The sequence below is a fragment of the Oryza sativa genome, chromosome 11 (genome assembly GCF_034140825.1).
Source record: "Oryza sativa Japonica Group chromosome 11, ASM3414082v1".
NCBI lineage: Eukaryota > Viridiplantae > Streptophyta > Magnoliopsida > Poales > Poaceae > Oryza > Oryza sativa.
The window spans coordinates 6171276-6189222 of NC_089045.1; the positions used below are offsets into that span (position 1 = coordinate 6171276).

The window sequence follows — 17947 nt, forward strand, 5'->3', positions numbered from 1 at the left end:
TTGAATCTTAACTGAAAACCAGAACGAACAGTTCAATTACTGAAAACCAAAGTATTATGTTACCGAGAGTTTCAATTGTAACGAGAAGGAAATGATTGTAGCGGCACACAATATGATTAGATCAACTGGACCTGATCATTCTGCTTATAATTGTGTTAATGCAAATGATGGCAACCAACCATAAGACAGGAGATAAAGCAGTAAAGAAAAGGATGATTTTTGTTCCGCATGCATATAGAAAAATGAAACTCAAAATTTTGTCCAATTTGAATCGATCTCAATTGATCCCTCGTTACTGCCCATAAGAGAAGTAATATGCAGGGATGACAAGATTTGAACCCATGACATTTTGTACCCAAAACAAACGTGCTACCAAGCTGCGCTACATCCCTTTTCCAAATTGTTGTACAGTGTAATTGTACAAAAACCCGTGTCTTGTTTTCCACATCGTAATTTTATCCTCTATCTATATACAACTTTCTTGTCATTTCTTCTTTTTGGTTGAATATAATAAATAATATACATCTGAAACCCAACCTAACGTATGCATGATCATGTTTTATATTAGTCTTAGCTAAGAGCGAATGGCGTTCATGTGCGCCATATGCAGTCCGTTTTTTCCGTATGCGGTTTTTAGATGGGCCAGAATAGATTCACATAGATGGGCTGGACCAAAGGGATGGGCCTTTTGTTTAGTAAATTGAGGCGGGCCTAATTGATTTATAGGCTGAATTTGTTCCCCAAAAGAGAGGCAAGGTGAGCAAAATTGATTTAGATAGAACTGCAATTTCAACAGATGATCAAGTGACCTTGCATCTACAAATTTAGATTTAAGCAGAGGTCAAAAAAAACTACAAAATTAGACCTTGTGTCGTCAAAATGCTGATAGAAGAACCTCAAGCTGTCTCACCACAAAAGAATCGAACAATACTAGGATGAAGAACGAGGAGCCAACACAGTTCACGCGCCATTTATTACTCTAGAGCACAGGAAGACAATAATGCTACTGGGCATACTTGAACACAAACCCTCCCTCCTCTTGTTAAAAGCTATTCTACACCCATGAAAATAAAACCATAGGAGAGAATGCAGAAACACAATACACGATTTACAAGGGCTACTCTGCAGACGACTGACTGACTATACAGGGGATTGGTGAGACTTGAGAGGTACAAAGAATTAGTTGGCTTAACCAGCCATCATTATAATAAGATCCTACAACAACCCCTACTAATTTACACAATCTACGCGAACCCGCCGCTTGCCATAGACGGTAGCAGCGCTCTAGCACTATAGCAACAAGACTAACACTACCAAATACTGACGATGTTGATGGCATCCATCCTCATCTTCGTCGATGTTGGGCCATCTTTGCCTGAGCCTGCTTTATCCTATCCGCATACATCGGGAGGCGCGTGATCTCATGGATCTCTTCTAGAAGCTTCTCTTCGGTGATATTATCTGTGATGCTCCTCATTACCTTTACATAAATAGAATGAAATGGTCAGAGCATAGCACTATTTGAGCCTTTATCATCATCAGTAAGCTGTAAGCATATCATATTCTATTAAAATTATCTTTAGCCTACATTGCGCCCAGAGAACATCGACAATAAAACATCAAAATACAGACTTATGGTATTATATAGGACTTTAGCAGGTAAGCCATATTAACATAAGATAAAGAAAAAACAACTGATTCTGGAATAATCCTTTTCGCATTAGTTCAAATAAAAGAAATATCAAATCATAATGTTACAGAGTACCGACCATATTCAGATGCAGCCATTATGCACAGTTAAATTAGAAAATATTGTAACACAGAAGATAGTATAAGAAAACAGATTGTATAGGAAAGCCAACCTTGCGGTATGTGTTGATATCATTTGGAGTTGATTTATCAGATCTAATACGCATGCAGACCCAGCAGCCCTCTTCCTTATTCCAAGAGCACTCTACAATCCTCCCTGAGATAGAGGATGGATCTTCATCTGCACAAGTTTCAGAACATTAGCACAAATTATTTAGCACATAGCACATAAACAAAAAACAGTAAACACTCGATGGCTGATTTTACTTGGTTATTCCAAAACAGGAAACTAATTACATGCTAGCATCAGAAAGTTTGCACGCTAAAAAATAATAATGGATCCAAAATCATTCAAATTATAATATATGCTTTAATCAGTCAGATCTAATACTATAAAAGAGTAAAATGCTTCGCCACATATCCAAATATTATCTTATGCCAATCATTAGAATAAAAAAAACTGTGTACAGGATGAAATGAACATCAGATGACATGCTTACTTGGAAATGCTATGCGGGAACCATCCATAAGTTTCTTTTTGCCTCTCTCATAAAGGAAAACAAGCTGACGATTGTCACCCCCAACCTGTAACGATATATGTATAATGAACCTAACCATCAAAAAAATTTCTTCCACATGGCAAACCATTTGAAGCAACAACATTGGTTCACAAAACTTATACAAACCTCAAACAAAAAGTCAACAGAATTCATTGAAGGGTATTTCCACTTGAGAAGACCTTCATGGGTACGAGTTACATATGGATCATCCCAGCCCTACATGAATAACAGAAGTGATTCATCCAACACAAACAAATTATAGTTTTGAATAGATATTAACTGTTAACAACCACAAATTCACAATATGAATGTCAATGGCACATGATAAATCCAAGAAGATGGTTGAATTCACATGTGCGGGAAAGCCTTTACACATATTCAAACATATAATACTGTATTTACAAATTTAAACACAATTCTACAACTCCACATCAAACATCCAGCTATAATATAATAATGAGGAAAAAAATAGCCTGCTGAAACTATTTACGTCCAGTCTACAAAGCACAGTAGAAATTACTTACACCATTCCACCCCTCCTAGTACAGTTGAAACCTCACCTCAAAACTATTTTAAAGAAATTCACAGATGAGTTGAAAGAACACTTTTGAAGCATAATATATAACGATTTGTGTCAACAGCAAGACAAATGAAAAACAAATTCCAAGGGGCCTGCTAAAAGATAAGTTCAGATTGCCAAAACAGAAAGCAAGGGGCCTTATTGATTAACACCACCTTCATGCTCTGACGAGACATTAATGTGAATTAGCTTACAATCTTAAACCCCCCCCCCCCCATAGGGGATCAGGAAAAAAGTTATATGAATTCGCTCTCAATTTACATTTCTCTTCCCATTTGTTAACAAACATGCAACCAAGTCACATATCAATTACATGACTTGTTCTCGTAAGAGGATCTTCTGACTTACTTCACTCTGACTGAGTCACTGACATGTGGGCCCGCTAGGTAAGGGGCCCACATGTCAGTGACACAAGTTAAGAGGGAAGTTAGAGGATCTCATATCCTTGTTCTCAGTTAATCATATATTGAGAAGTTAAGTAAAGAAAATAATTTAGGTGCTCTCAATAATTCACATACTGAGTTACTGACAAGTCAAATGAAGCATATAGGTCTCCCAAACTTGCAACATGGTGCTTCATGTACAATCAGCACTTCATGCTTCAGTTCCCAAAAATGCAATCTCAACAAGGACATTATGGGGGAAAAAAAGATGGAGCAATGAGATGTGAAGCACCAGCAATCTATAAATGCATATTAGTGATTTTACTTAACACAGAACTGCATAGTTGCATATCAGTGATCACATGCATTGCAACAAAAAGTATGCCCTATCCTAAACAAAAGCAATAGGTCTGCTCTACATACATCAAAAGTCAAGGTAGAATGCAAATTGCAAATCAAAGAGTGAAAATGATTGTTTACCAGCTCAATTTTATGTCCCAATATCTGGCTTTCAAATATACAATAAAATTCATAGATATAACATGCTTTATTTCAAAAATATAAGTACTGCATCAACTTGAATAGAAAATCCTCAATGCATTCTAACTTCACCAATCACTATACAGCCATTCCCTTGGATAGAAGGCAAACCTACCTGAAAAATAAGACCATCAGCATCATGTGAAAGTGATGGAATAAACTCCTTAAGTAGCTTCGTTACTGTAGAAAGAAGCCAAAAATCCTTTCTCCTGACCTGGTAAGGAATCAGAAGATAGAGTAAGAAAATGTATTTTCCAGAATATACGTAGATAGAACAAGAAATTTCAGCCGGTGTCGATTTAGGTACCGAAAATAGTTCCATATCATATTTGTACATTGGGTTGCTCTTAACGCCACTCTCAAACTGTTTTTTTTCATAATAACGTGGACGAATTATTTCATCTTCAAGCAGCCTCCATCTTTCAGAAAATGGCAACTGCAAGCATAAACATGAAAATTTAGAACAATATTCAGACATATATCTACATCAATAAGAGCAAACTGTAAGCAAAAATATGTCACTAAGATAGCGGAAAGTTATATTGGAAAATATGTATAAAGTGTGAGCCCTAATAGACAGACATACTAAACAAAACAGGCATGTGAGATGGAAGGATGACATGTTTGCCCCCATTGCAAAGATCAAATGAAAGCAGTACAAGTTTAGTTTTCTGAAACATAATGCGAATAGTGTGTTTCTCTGCAAATGTCACTCACAAGAATTGTTGTTTGATGGTTTTGACAAAGGTAGCTCAGCGCTGTGAAATTGGTTCCAAATAAAATAGGATGGTATTATGAAACAACATTTCGATTATTGTTAGCAAAATGTGTGACAACAGAAAATCTGTAATCGCTCGTGATTATATTCTGACACAAAAATGGACTAAATAAATCATGGCAGAGAGATAAATCAAAAGTAAAATAATAGTTTGTCTAGTACTTCCTCCGTTTCATATTATAACTTTATAAGGCATCATGGGTTTGTCCTAAGCCAAACTTCTCCATGTTTGACAAACTTAATAGAAAAGTTCAGCAGTATTTCCAACACAAAACAAATATAATATAAAAATATATTCAATGGACTTAATGAAACTAATTAGATGCTGTAGATGTTGCTATGTTTTTCTATAAGCTTGGTCAAACTTGAAGAAGTTTGACTTAGGACAAACCCAAAACATGTTATAATACGGAACGGGATGGAGTAGTAACATAGATAGTGGATAGCAAAGCTTGTTTCCAGTATAGGCTGTAACAATTCAACCAGGGATCACTGAGATGCTAGCACGTCTGACTAGTTAGGTAACAGGTTGAGTTGTTCACTACAAATACAATATACCCCAACTAAAAGTACACTGAATCTGATAAATACAGAGTACAACAGTTGGACAGAAATAAGTCAATTCAAATAACAGAACATAACCTGGATAAAAAATTATTCTACCTTGGTTTTTGACACGGCATCAAGTGCCATCAGATCATATGCTAAATACCTCCTCTTCAATCCTGAATCTGGTACTGTGTCTATAATCATTTCTCCATCAATCAAAGTCATCTCATGTAGTCCCTTGGATTGGAAAAGAAATAAGGTTAACTTTTTGCAAAACGAAATGCAGTACGACCTTTTCTCCAGAACAATAATGGGATCTTACTTCATTAAGATTCCTATGGGGAAAGCGCATTTGAACTCTTCTGAAGCAAAAATTCCGATCAATCAAGAAACAGCCATCCCTCATTATAAGCATCATATATCGGGTTCCATCAGCTTTCCATGTAGCAAAGTAGTATCGCTGTCTGAGTAGTTGCAAATTCTCACTGCGGAGCGTAAAAAGGAATTTAGAACAAGAACATAGTTAGAGTGGGAATCAAATGAATACTAAATAAGGACCATTTGAAACAAAATAGTTTCATACGAGAAAAAGGACGCTACAAAAAAAAACCTCTAAATCAAAACCGGGCATTTCTTTCCTCCCCTGAAAGAACAATAATTTTCTTCAGCATAGCAGGCGCGATCTCATAGTTTCAAGGCTTAACTGATAAAAAAAGAGTCGCATTTAAGTTTTAATATGTGTACATAAAAAAATTTGGGACAAGTTACATGAAAAGATCTGAAGAAATTAATGACATAAAAGAAAGGCTTTCTGCAATCAGAAATCTGTTGTTCATATGTGAAATGGAGCTTTCTAAGAGAAGGGGTTGGGTGCATATTTCCAACCCATCAAGTGCACAAATTTTACCTACCAACCTTATATTAGAGGCAGAGATTTAAATTTTTCATAAACTACTTTCTACAGTTTTGCTTTCTGCAAAGCCCCAAAGAACATCAGAAATCAAAACGCACAGATAACATGTAAGAGATAATGGACTTAACACAGATACTAATAAGTTACTAGTATTACAAACAATGCATGAAGTCCAGATTACTGTTAGCCACCTGTTAAGAGAGACAGGATGTGATCCAGGAAACTGTGCATGCCCTCTCACCTGTAACAAAACAAATGCTATTATAGCAGCGTGTAAGAAACACAAGTTGTGGTTGGCAACATATGCAGAAACTATTAAAGTTACAGAACATAAGTACCAGTTGAAAATAGCACAAGCATTATAACAGCTAAAAAGGAGACTAGATGAACAGACAACATAATTTGTATGTGCACATATGGATGTTCAATTGACCATATAAAATTTATACTTACAGGGGGCATTTCCAGCAAGCGATAACATACGACACGCAGAGCATCTTGCTGATCATATGGTACAGCATCTCCTAGCACATCATCATTAGTGATAACTTTATCTTCCACCTCATTCTGCAAGATACAAGGGCTCAAAAGCAAGAAAATAGCTTTGAATATTCCAAGCAAGTTTGCTTCATGACAATTAAAAAAAACAATATGAGCCAGGAGATATAGTAAATTACATCCAAAGTAAAGTCCAAAAATCCAATCAAATAATAAAGTAGGTCGTATGAACTCAAAACTCTACCTTTATGTCCATAAATGAAAAACCTTTCGAGAATTACAAGGAATCAGGCACTTAATTCTCTACCAAATTACTTGGAAGTAATTTCAGATTTGAATATCTGAAAATGCTTACATGTACTGGTGCAAGATCACCATTCTCATCATCATCATCTTGCTTGGCTTCACCATTTAAATCAAGATCGGATGACCTTTTCCATTCTGGTGTTGAAGGGCATGTTATCATATGCTCAGGAACCTCATGATAAAATGAATACAGTGCTTCAATGTAGTCCCTCTTATATATACCAGGCGGTCTCCTTTTTGCAAATATGTTTATCGCCTAGAATGAAAATGAGGTCAAGAAGAACAGTAGAACTAAGTCAAACAAACAACATTGAGAATCTAGTTGGCATACCTCAGCGACGCAGGATACTTGTGTTCGCATAAGGTAATGGATAATCATGAAACCAGTACGATTATGACCATGGGTACAGTGAACAAGAATATATTTAGGATTCTTTGACTGCTTCTGTCGGTCAAGAAACATCATCACCTGAAATAACAGAAAAAAATCATTCCATAAATATACATTGAATGCTGTCTGTACATATGGTTGCTAACTACATACATCTGAATCTATTGTTCTATGGTACAAAATAATAAAGAAAATCATTGGTTGCAGATGAGGAAATAAGTCATTAAAAATAATGTAACAGAAAATATATATATAATGGTTTATATACTTCAACGCGTATATCATTGAATTTGGTGAGCCCAAATTGTTGTTGCAGAAAAACCTAGATCATTTAACCACTATACACCATTCCCATGAACTGATGATCCAAAGAAATATGCATACAGGTAACAGGATCTTTGATAATGAAAGATGCCAAAGTGCAAACACCTTTTAAGTTACAAAGTAGGTATAAACTACCGTGCGAAGAAATAAGTACTCCCTCTGATGCAAACTGTAATTCGTTATATGTATTGACCAGTGGCGGAGCCACGTTAAAACTGTGGGGTTGCATCATACACCTTGATCATGTGAAAAATAGTGAAGAAATACATAAAACAATGAAAATTTGTATGGATTGACCCCACATAGTTACATATTTATGCATTTTGAACGCACAGGGTTGAGAACCTAGCTCCGCCACGGGTATTGACAGAGAGTCTCCGATGGACACATTGACCATCACTTTTTTTTATAGTTGTATGTATGTTTCAAAAAAATACAAAAGAGAGCTATCAAATTTACAATTACATGCGGCAAATACATTTATTTTTAGAAATAATAATAAAGGTAAAAAATTCCAAAATTTTGGCTTCACGTGTTCCAAGACGACACACGGTAGTTACATGCAAAGCCAAAATCTGCAGTTCATAACCATTTAATAACTAAACTGTCATGGCACCTTTAACATGTGCAGACCAAAACATCATAATAGGTATATATTGACACATTGCACAACTTAATCAATATCACATGAAGTTAAAAACATGTAGCTCCTAATTAAAAGGTAAAACTACTTTTTAGGCCTTGGTTCAGTTAATCCCTTCCCAAGAGGATTGGAGGGGATTAATTCCACATCTTTCAAATCTCAATCCCCTCCAATCACTTCCTCATGGGGATTAACTGAACATGCCCTTAGAGAATAAGCTCAAACACTTGAGGAACAAAAAGAAAACAGCTCACAAGAAACAAATTGCAAACACAATGGGATAGGAAAACAAATGAAATACTTTAAAAATGTGAAAGAATTAAGCAACAGACTCCTACTTGGACAAATAAACACCAGAATCAAATATACTGCTGATACAAAACATGTAGCCAAATATAGGTGTTACCTCATAGACAAACCAATTAACAGATTCATTATCAGGTACAGCATCTCTTCCCTTGCATGGAATCTAAAACAGAAATGTGTTAACATAGGAAAGGCCCTTTTGATTTCAAGGATGCAGATAAGCTTAAGTTCTCTCACCTTGACATGCTTAATACCTTGCCTTGTCCATTCTGCAGGTGAGTAATATCGAGTAGTATTTGTCAAATCAATCACCAAACCTATCTGAAAAGGGATAGGAAAAAATCGGTATAGTTCTGTTAGCAAAAGGGGGCTGACTAGGAATGTACGCATACGAGATAATCCGTACCATGCCAATAATATGAACATTTCGAACAAGAGGAGGAGCAGTAAGTGCACATGTTTCACAAAAGAATTTCAGAATTGCAATCTTTTATTTATACAATAATATCAATTGAAAACAGCATCATCTTCGCAATTAACAAAAGGGAAATAAGTACGTAGTACAACTACAAACTATAAAAATAATCAACAAGTCAATACTTACTTCACGACCAGCTTTTCTTTGTTTATTAACTACTTGTTTGGAAGAATATCTTTTCCCAGGAGGCACCAAGTCATTGAATGTTTCATCAAGAGGAACCTTGGAAGGTATGATTTTGTCTATTGGCTCACCAAATGCTGGACAATTCATCCAACCTGAAGTAACATAGACAAAAGCAAGAATAGTCAAAATCCATTTTGCGCATGCTCATAGCTAGAAATTGCCATATAAAGTTGATAACAGTTAGAAACATTTTCCAACATTTCATACCATCAGGTGCCTCTTTTATTCGACCTCTACCAGCTCTGTTATAAGGTGCATAATCGTTCCTAATCTGCTGAGAATGTAATCTTGAGCCTTCATCTTGTTGCTCTCTCTTTAATTTTTTGCGTCTCTCTTCACGCTCCTGCAACAATGGCAAGATTAACATAAAAAGGTGGCATGCAAGTTTGCATGCTTGCCATTAAGAAAAACTGAAACAGACAGTCACCACTTTCCAATCCTCAAAATAGATTATCTGAAGCATGACCAAAACAAAAGGCAGAAAATTTGGATGCTATGCAAACAAAGGAAGCGACATACCAGTAAAACTAGGAAAAGGAACATATGTAAACCAACATTAACAACTTCCAAGTTGTTTCCCATCATCTAACGATATTAACTAAGAGAACTTGCTGAAGATAAAATGTACAGTTTGCATTTCAGTAATAAATAATCAGCTATCATTAGGAACCTTCTAGATGGAACCAAAAGGTAAATGCAGGATGAGTGTCATGTAGTACCCTTCGCATTGTAGCAACAGCAGACTCAACATGCTCCTCCTGTGCAAAATCAACCTCGACCTGTTGTTCATAAGGCTGTTCATCTTCCTCAGGCAATGGTGAGGCATTTAAATCCATTGAGAAGGTCATTCAACATCCACTACTTCATATATCCTCAATAACGTTTTGAGATTTGCACCTAAGAACAAGTATATACTTAGATGATCACACATGGAGAAACAAATATTATCAAAATCTCAAAATCATTAAAAGTGAGCGGAAGGCATTAACACGATTATTGAAAAGACAGCACAAGTTTCAACCTATACAAGCTTAAGGAAAGAGGACTGAGGGACAGCTTCATTGACAAGCATTCCACACCCCCAAAGAAACAAACCACATCCTTTATAATACAAACTACTGACGAAAATCTTGCATCACATAGGCACTAATAACAGTGTTGGTTGCAAAGTTGCAAACAGTGTAGCCTAGTATCTATTCCTGTATAAAGCATGCGATGTCCTATGCACTGCAGATTTTAAAAAGAACAACTCTTACAGCTATGCTACCAGCTTGAACATGAAAACAGCACAACAGTAAATATTTCATATTGTGACACCTACAATTCAACAAATAACAGGAAGTTGACAATGAACATGCATGGCCATAAAGCCCACAAGAACATGTTTGTAAATTTCAAACGAGATTGAGTGTCAGTTCAGATGCCCCTGACTTAAAACCTTACACAATACTAGACTCAAATTTAAGATGAAGGATAGGCACACAAGATATGAACAATGGAAACGAAATCATAAAGACTACGCATACTAATGATTACCATTTTACCAGTATTTCAAATCCTGCCAGTATATGTAGAAGTATATAAATTTATAACCAAGGGGGGAAATCTAGTTCACAGGAAAATTAGTGCTAGCATCACTAAACCCTCAGTTCAGGCATCAAGTCAGCGCAAAGTTTGAAAAGAACAAAAATGGTGACATACCAAGACTGAAAATTTGGAAGGGAGACTCAATCAATAGTAAGATAACCAATAATGGCAAACTTTCTGTGGACAATAATTTTATTTTTTCCCTTCATTTTATTGTAACAATTCATCTTATATTAACTTTCTTATATAGAACAGACCCAAACTTGAAACTGAAAATCTCTGTATGGTGGAAGATTACTTGACAAACACTTGCACAACTTCAAGATTTTTGGATATTACAGGTCTTGTGGCTTGCACCAGCTATGCCTCTGGTAAATAAATAAACGAGAACATTCTTCATTTTCCATCAAATGCTATCATTTTTCCTTAATTCCTGATAAATGGCTCATCTCTTATACACTATCGAATGAAATTCTGCGTCCCTTATTTGCCATCGACGTAATCATACTTTAAAATCCCATCACTGAGGTTCATTAATTTCAAACCTTCTTTCGACCTTAGTCACTAAAATACAAAAATGGCAATTTTGCCCCTAGTCAACATGTCATTGTCCCAGGCTCACTATTCAACATGCTCTTTCTATCTATCTTTTGCTTTTTCTTCTCTGCCCCCCCCCTTTGGTTCCATCAGTCGTTGCTTGCTCACACCGAGGTAGGTAACACCGGCAGCACATGGCGCAGGCAAGAAGGCGAAACCAGCTACTCCTCTGGCTCACCTAAAAAACCTCCACTACCTGACACCTGATAACAGCAGGTTTCTGGCATGTGTTCGTAAACGCATGAAATCGGGTGAGCCCCGACCTTTTAGTATAAAATTTTTTTCACGCACTTCGCTTCCCAGCTTATCTAATTCATCGTTGCTTCAAGCGAATTAATAATAATAACTTATCATGCTCATCAAGACTCATCATTTAGACATGGAATAGCAGAGCAGATAGGTATCCAAGTGTGAATAGCCAGTTAAGGCAGAGATAGGAATCTGGGCACAGCTGGAATGGAGACCAACCTCCATTCTGCATTCTCTGCCACCCTCAAGGTGCTCGACCTCAGCCCCAACCCACATCTACTGGGTGAATCCAGTGAATGGACTATCATACAAGACAAGTACATATGGGTATGGGCAGCCCTGCATGGCTGCATCCCAAGATATAGAGAGGGCGGGGGGGCTGAACTAGTGGCATATAAGGGATAAGCCAACTCTCAGTGGCGAATAAGGAAACATGGTAATATTGATTGTCACTTAAAAAGAATTTTTCTCGCAAATATAAGGTGGTTTTACAATAATTTTGTGATTTTGAGGGTCCATTGTTACATAAAACAGTATCACCTCCATACAAGGTAAGTTCTGTGGCAGACTGCAATATCAGACTGAGAAACTGCCCATTTATTTGCATGGGTTTCAGTGACATGTGGGGCCATAAGCATAAACTGACATGTGGGGCCATAAGCATAAAGTCCCCACAACACATGAATGGCCCTAGAATTGCTAATTCTAGAAATTTTAAGGGGTTACATACAAAATCTTCAAATTCACCTGCCACCCACAAATGAATTACAGTATTATTATCCAACCGTATGGCTTATAGAAATAGATGAAGAAGATAAAAGGAGGTGATCTAGCAGCATATTTCAGCATGGTTGCCTATGAAGATGACATTATATGCCTAATCGACTAACTATGCTATAAACTTGTAAGTTTTGCTTTTGCTTTTCTCTCTTATAATATCCGTTGCAACGCATTTGACTTGGCTAGCAACTCTAAAGTTATTATTTGACTTGTTAATTGCACACCAGACATTAAAATATCTGCATTCTTTCCTCACCCATTTTGCAACTATTAAGTAATGTACTGAAGAGATATGCAAATATTCAAGTCCATGGCACCGAAAAAGTGCATTTTTCCTAGCACCTTGCAACTTTAAGTTATCAACTGAAGAGAAATTCAAATGTTGAAGTCCATGAAACCAAGATAGCAACAATAAATGTTCATTTTGGGGCATTTAATTTCCCCAGCACAATAGCAGCATAAAGAGGTAACATAATTCATGCAGTGACAGACGACATGGTACTTTCAAGGAGAAAAAAGGGTGCATGTAGGTTTCTTGCAGCTATATTACCACCTAAAAATGACGGAGGTTCATACCTCCACAGAATTAATGTCAAGAATGGAGTGACCAAGCGAAAATGGGAAAAAAATGTCCTGGTGTCATCTGAAAACCCGCCCCAAGCCACAAGCCCACGACACAAAAGATGAAATTCGAGCTAAAAAAAAAACAAGGACAGCTCACACCACCGCTACTACCAGTTACAGCAATAGCTAAACAGCTAGCTAGGGTTCTCCCAAAAACGGGGTGAAACGCCGGCCAAACCGCTTGCTAGGGGGATTACCGCGAGCACACCAACACACGAACCCCCCATCCCGAGACCATACACGCACGTCGCCCGGCCCGTACGACCCGTGCCGCCGCGGCCCCCAATTCCCACTTCCCAGCCCGCGCCCCCCGCCACGCACGCGCGCAGGGGGTGAAACCAGACCGCCGTGGGAGCGAGCGCGAGCCAAGGACCGCAGCGAATTGGGGGAGGAGGAAGGGGGAGGGGGGGGGGGTTGGCGTGGCGTACCTCGCGCCGGAGCGGGGGGGTGCGGTGGTGGTGGTGGTCAGGGAGGGGGCGCTGTCGTCCCTCCCTCCTCCCGCCGAGGGAGGGGCGCGTGCGGGACGGCGGCGTCGCCGGCGAGCGGCGGAGAAGGGAGGGGGGTTTGGGCGGGGGTTGTGGTGGTGGGGGATCTGCGGACGAGGGTGGTTAGGGTTTGGGGGGAGCCATGGGATGGAGTGGAAACGATTCGAATCGGCTCGAGCGGTGGCGTGGCGTGGGATTGGGTTGGGTTGGTGCTCTCGTGCGCGGCTGGACGCACACACGGACCCGGACCCGGACCGGGACGAGACGACGGCAACCTTTTTTCCGCTGGACTACTACTGCTGACTGGTCAGTTCGTTCGTCCTTTCCGTTGGTTGCGCGCGGCCTGCTTTGCTTTCTTGTTTGCTTTGCTTTGCTTCCTAGTTTTCCCGTTAGTGCTTTGCTTTCTTGGTTACTGCTTTGCTTTGCTTTGTGAGAAAATTGAGATTAAGGCATAGTAGTTCTATTCTTCACCTTCAAATTTTAGCTTCCTGGTTTTCCCGTTAGTATGTTTTTCAAACTATAAAATAATATGTATTTTGTAAAAATTTTATATATAGAAGTTGCTTTAAAAAATCAAAGAAATCTATTTTTCAAGTTTATAATTATTAATACTTAATCTTATCTTATATACATATATATTTCATCCCCACTAAGTGTAGTTAATGTTATTTCTCTCTTCTGTTATTAAGTCACATCATCCCAATTATTTTTAATCTTTGGATGATAGATCTATGGTCCAAATTGTCCCTTCTTTCTTCTTTCATAAAAACATGCAATCTTAATTAGTTTTAGGCTCAGAATTGTATCCAATTGTTTTAGTTTTGATAATCAAATTACATCTTATTTGTACATATTATGCAACTTAATTTTCCGCAGCAACGTGGCGGGGTATTCATCTAGTTAATCATATGCTAATGAGCTTTCTCGTTTTGCGTGCACTAAAAATATCTCTTTTGCAAAGGATCGAACACAACAAAGCCAGCATTACGAACGGTTTTTCGCTAAAATATTATTTTATAAATAGGTTTATTTAGTTAAATTGTTATTATTAACCAGTGTGTCATTGCTAAAATACTTCCTTCCCTACTTCTTCTCTTCCTTGAGCTCCAACCAATCCTCTCTTACTACTCCGCGCTCTTACTACTCCGCGCATTGTCACGACCGCAAGCTCCGCCTCTGCTCAGGTTCTTCTCGCCGTCCCTGCTTCCCACTTCGGCCATTGCACTGGGGCTAGAGGAGGTTGTGACGGTGCAGGAAGTGGAGGAGGTCGACCATCGCGTTAGGCGTAATCTCAAATTTTTGAACTTCTGCCTCCTCTCTTTCCTTCACGAGGAAGACACGGAGACCAAGAACATATTTGTGTGTGCTTAATATATGTAGGAAGTTGGATTTAAACAAGGTGAGTAGAATACATGACTCCATGGACACATCGTCGATCGACTAATGTTTCGCCCACAATAGTGAGTATTGGTGATGACTCGGTAAGATTATTGTCTCTATTATAATAATTTGATGCCATAAGAGTATGGAGAACGATTGGCATTGACATTTGAGCGATGGATTGATGACAGGTAAGGTTATATCGCTTTCTATAAATTATATTTTAGCATTATTCGAACCTACAGTTTTTAGGTACCGAGTCTAATGGGTCGACTAATTTCTTTACTAGTCAACCCCACTTCTTTGTTTGTTTTTTAAAACTCTTATTGCCGAGATTATGTACTTATGTTTCATTTTATTTCAGTTTACTCTTGGTGTGAGACACTGTGTTCTGTTCATATAAATTATTCTAGAGCTTAGGATAGCATTCATATTTGGATGAACTTATATGTTTAACCCTCTGTATATATCAAAATGCACTGGCAATATTATTTAAAACACACTCATAAAATGTGGCAAAGTATTGAACATGTTTAAAACTAGGTGAAACCCCGCGCATTGCTGCGGGGATAATAATAATAAAATAACGTGTAAGATAGCTAGATAACATCAGATTAAGTAAATTAATGTGGTTTATGATAATTTATATTTAAATAGTATGTAGAATGGTGATTCAAACATAAAAAGTAAGATGGTATGACTTTATGGAAGAAGAAAAGTAGGGAGATAGTTTGGACCGTAGATTAATCATCTAAAGGCTAAAAACAATTGATGTGATATGACTTAATTAGAGGAAAAAAAGGAGAAATATAATTTGAACCATAGATTAATCATTTAAGCACTAACTAAGTGAGGATGAACTATATAAGTATATAGGATATCATAAAACATAATAAAGATATACATTGACACATTATGTGAATTATATTGGATGATAATTTAACGTGTTTGTATTTGAAAAGCTCTTAAATTATAAAAACTATAAAGATATATCATGTTTGCATGATGTTTAAATGTGATGATTATTAGTGGATGATGATGTGGTATCTTATTAATTAGTGGATGATGATGTGGCATCTTGTTAGTGGATGATGATCTGTCATCTTTGTTGCATGTTAAGCTTAAGGAGTTAGTTAGAGAAAAAAAAGGAGAAAGATAATTTGGACCATAGATTAATCATTTAAGCACTAACTAAGTGAGGATGAACTATATAAGTATGTAGGATATTATAAAACATAATAAAGATATACATTGAAACATCATGTGAATTATGTGGGATGATAATTTAACATGTTTATATTTTAAAAGCTCTTAAATTATAAAAACTATAAAATTATAGATAATACAACATGTTTGCATGATGTTTAAATGTGATGATTGTTAGTGGATGATGATGTGGCATCTTTGCATGTTAAGCTTAAGCTTAATAAGTTAGTGAGGGATAACTTTATAGTAAGATAGGACACAAAAGAGGAACTGAAAGGGTGTATTACTATGCATCTCTCCCTAACCCCGAACTCAAATCTGAATCCTAAACCCTAGCTCAACTTTTTCTATAGCATTTTATATAGTTTTTATATTTTTAGCAAATATTCATTGGTTAGCTCCAATGAAGCTTCATTGTATATGAAAGGAATAAGTTCATTTTAGGTCCCTCAATTTTGTTGTCGAGTCTGAAATTCGTCTGTGAACCGAAATACTAATTATAACACATTCCCCAACTCACAATATCGTGTTAACTTTGGTCCCACACAGTATAGTGGTCGGTTTTGGCTAATGTGGCGAGTAGGATCCACGTGGACCCCACATATTAGCGACCAACTCTTCTCCCTCATCTCCCTCTCCCTCTCCCTCTGCTCCAGCAGTCTGCGTGGCGTTGTCGGCGTCTTGTTGGAAGAAGCTACCCTTGTGGTAGTACCTCTGCATGGATCTCATTTGCTTCTTGGGATGATCAGCAACCGGGTTCTCATCTTCCATCGACTTGTCATCAAGCTGCTTTGTTCCCTGCCCCTCTTGATCCTTGCCATCTCCCGGCGTTGCCATGACTCATGCTCCTCGGCTTGGTCTGTCTCGTCGTCAATGTTGACAACACAGTTGATGGATTCGTCGTTTGAAGCTGTGTTGTAGGTGAGGAGCTCTTCGTTGATGATCTCTTGGAGCAAGATCTGCCTCGTTAGAGCCTTCCTGTCATCAACCCTCTTGACCTCTTCTCGTGCAGCTCCAACTCAAGCTGTCGTCATCGCTTCCGTTCTTGCTCTTTGAGCTAGATAGTGTCACGCAATGACTTAGGTATGAATAGGGGCATGTCCATGTAAAACGACGGCTATCTTCTCATCGTTGGAGTCTCTTTGAAGTCTGATTTCCGTCGTCTCTTTGGACTCAAATGCCTTCTCATCCTCATGCTCCTCCTGATGTCGGTGGTGAAGAAACTGCTCCTCCTCATGTTGCCTCAGGAGCATCATCTTTTGAAACTGCTCCTCCTCATGTTGCCTCAGGAGCATCATCTTTTTCTTCCTCATCAATCAGCAGTGCCGGCACAATCCTAAAGATAAGAAAAGAGAAGAGAAGAGGAAGAGGGAAAGGAGGAAGAAAAGTTAACAACTAACATATAGGCCCACGTGGGTCTCACTCGCCACGTCAACCGAAATCGACCACTATACTGCAGAGGGATCAAAGTTGATACATGATTGTAAGTTAAGGGATGTGCTATACCTGATATTTGGGTTCATGGACGAATTTCAGATTCAGTAACAAATTGAGGAACCTTAAGTGCACTTATTCCTATAGCAAAAGCCCATCGCTTGATAGATGTGGATGGATGGGCCTTCTCGTCGTTCCCACCCTAACCATTTGAAGCCCAAACAAGCGACTAATGGGCCATATGCAGCCCTTGAGTTTCCTTATACATTTGGGCCCTATAAAGTACTTCTTTTTCTTGATCCTTTTTCTTGCTGCTATTTTGATCTGAACAATTTCAAAGCAACCTGTGGAAGAGGATAAG

At 38.0% G+C, this 17947-nt stretch overlaps 1 protein-coding gene across 1 annotated transcript; it reads right to left on the reverse strand.

The window, feature by feature from the left end:
• Positions 1–936: 936 nt before the first annotated feature.
• Positions 937–13817, reverse strand: LOC4350086 (uncharacterized). Its single transcript, XM_015761718.3, has 18 exons — positions 13510–13817; positions 9964–10141; positions 9452–9587; positions 9185–9336; positions 8818–8901; positions 8681–8743; positions 7248–7385; positions 6966–7172; positions 6566–6679; positions 6304–6353; positions 5522–5684; positions 5314–5436; positions 4180–4308; positions 3988–4086; positions 2496–2585; positions 2310–2394; positions 1863–1990; positions 937–1480 (listed from the first exon to the last, which is right to left on the reverse strand). The coding sequence occupies exons 2-18, from the start codon at positions 10090–10092 to the stop codon at positions 1346–1348; spliced, it is 2025 nt and encodes a 674-aa protein (XP_015617204.1). The 5' UTR covers positions 10093–10141; positions 13510–13817; the 3' UTR covers positions 937–1345.
• Positions 13818–17947: the final 4130 nt, after the last annotated feature.

Coding starts and splice junctions, on each gene's coding strand:
- LOC4350086 (XM_015761718.3), bottom strand. CDS start 10,092: ATGACCTTCTCAATGGATTTAAATGCCTCACCATTGCCTGAGGAAGAT. Junction 8,744..8,817: donor AAGGTATTAAGCATGTCAAG/GTGAGAGAACTT, acceptor TTTCTGTTTTAG/ATTCCATGCAAGGGAAGAGA. Junction 4,087..4,179: donor ATGATATGGAACTATTTTCG/GTACCTAAATCG, acceptor ATTCCTTACCAG/GTCAGGAGAAAGGATTTTTG.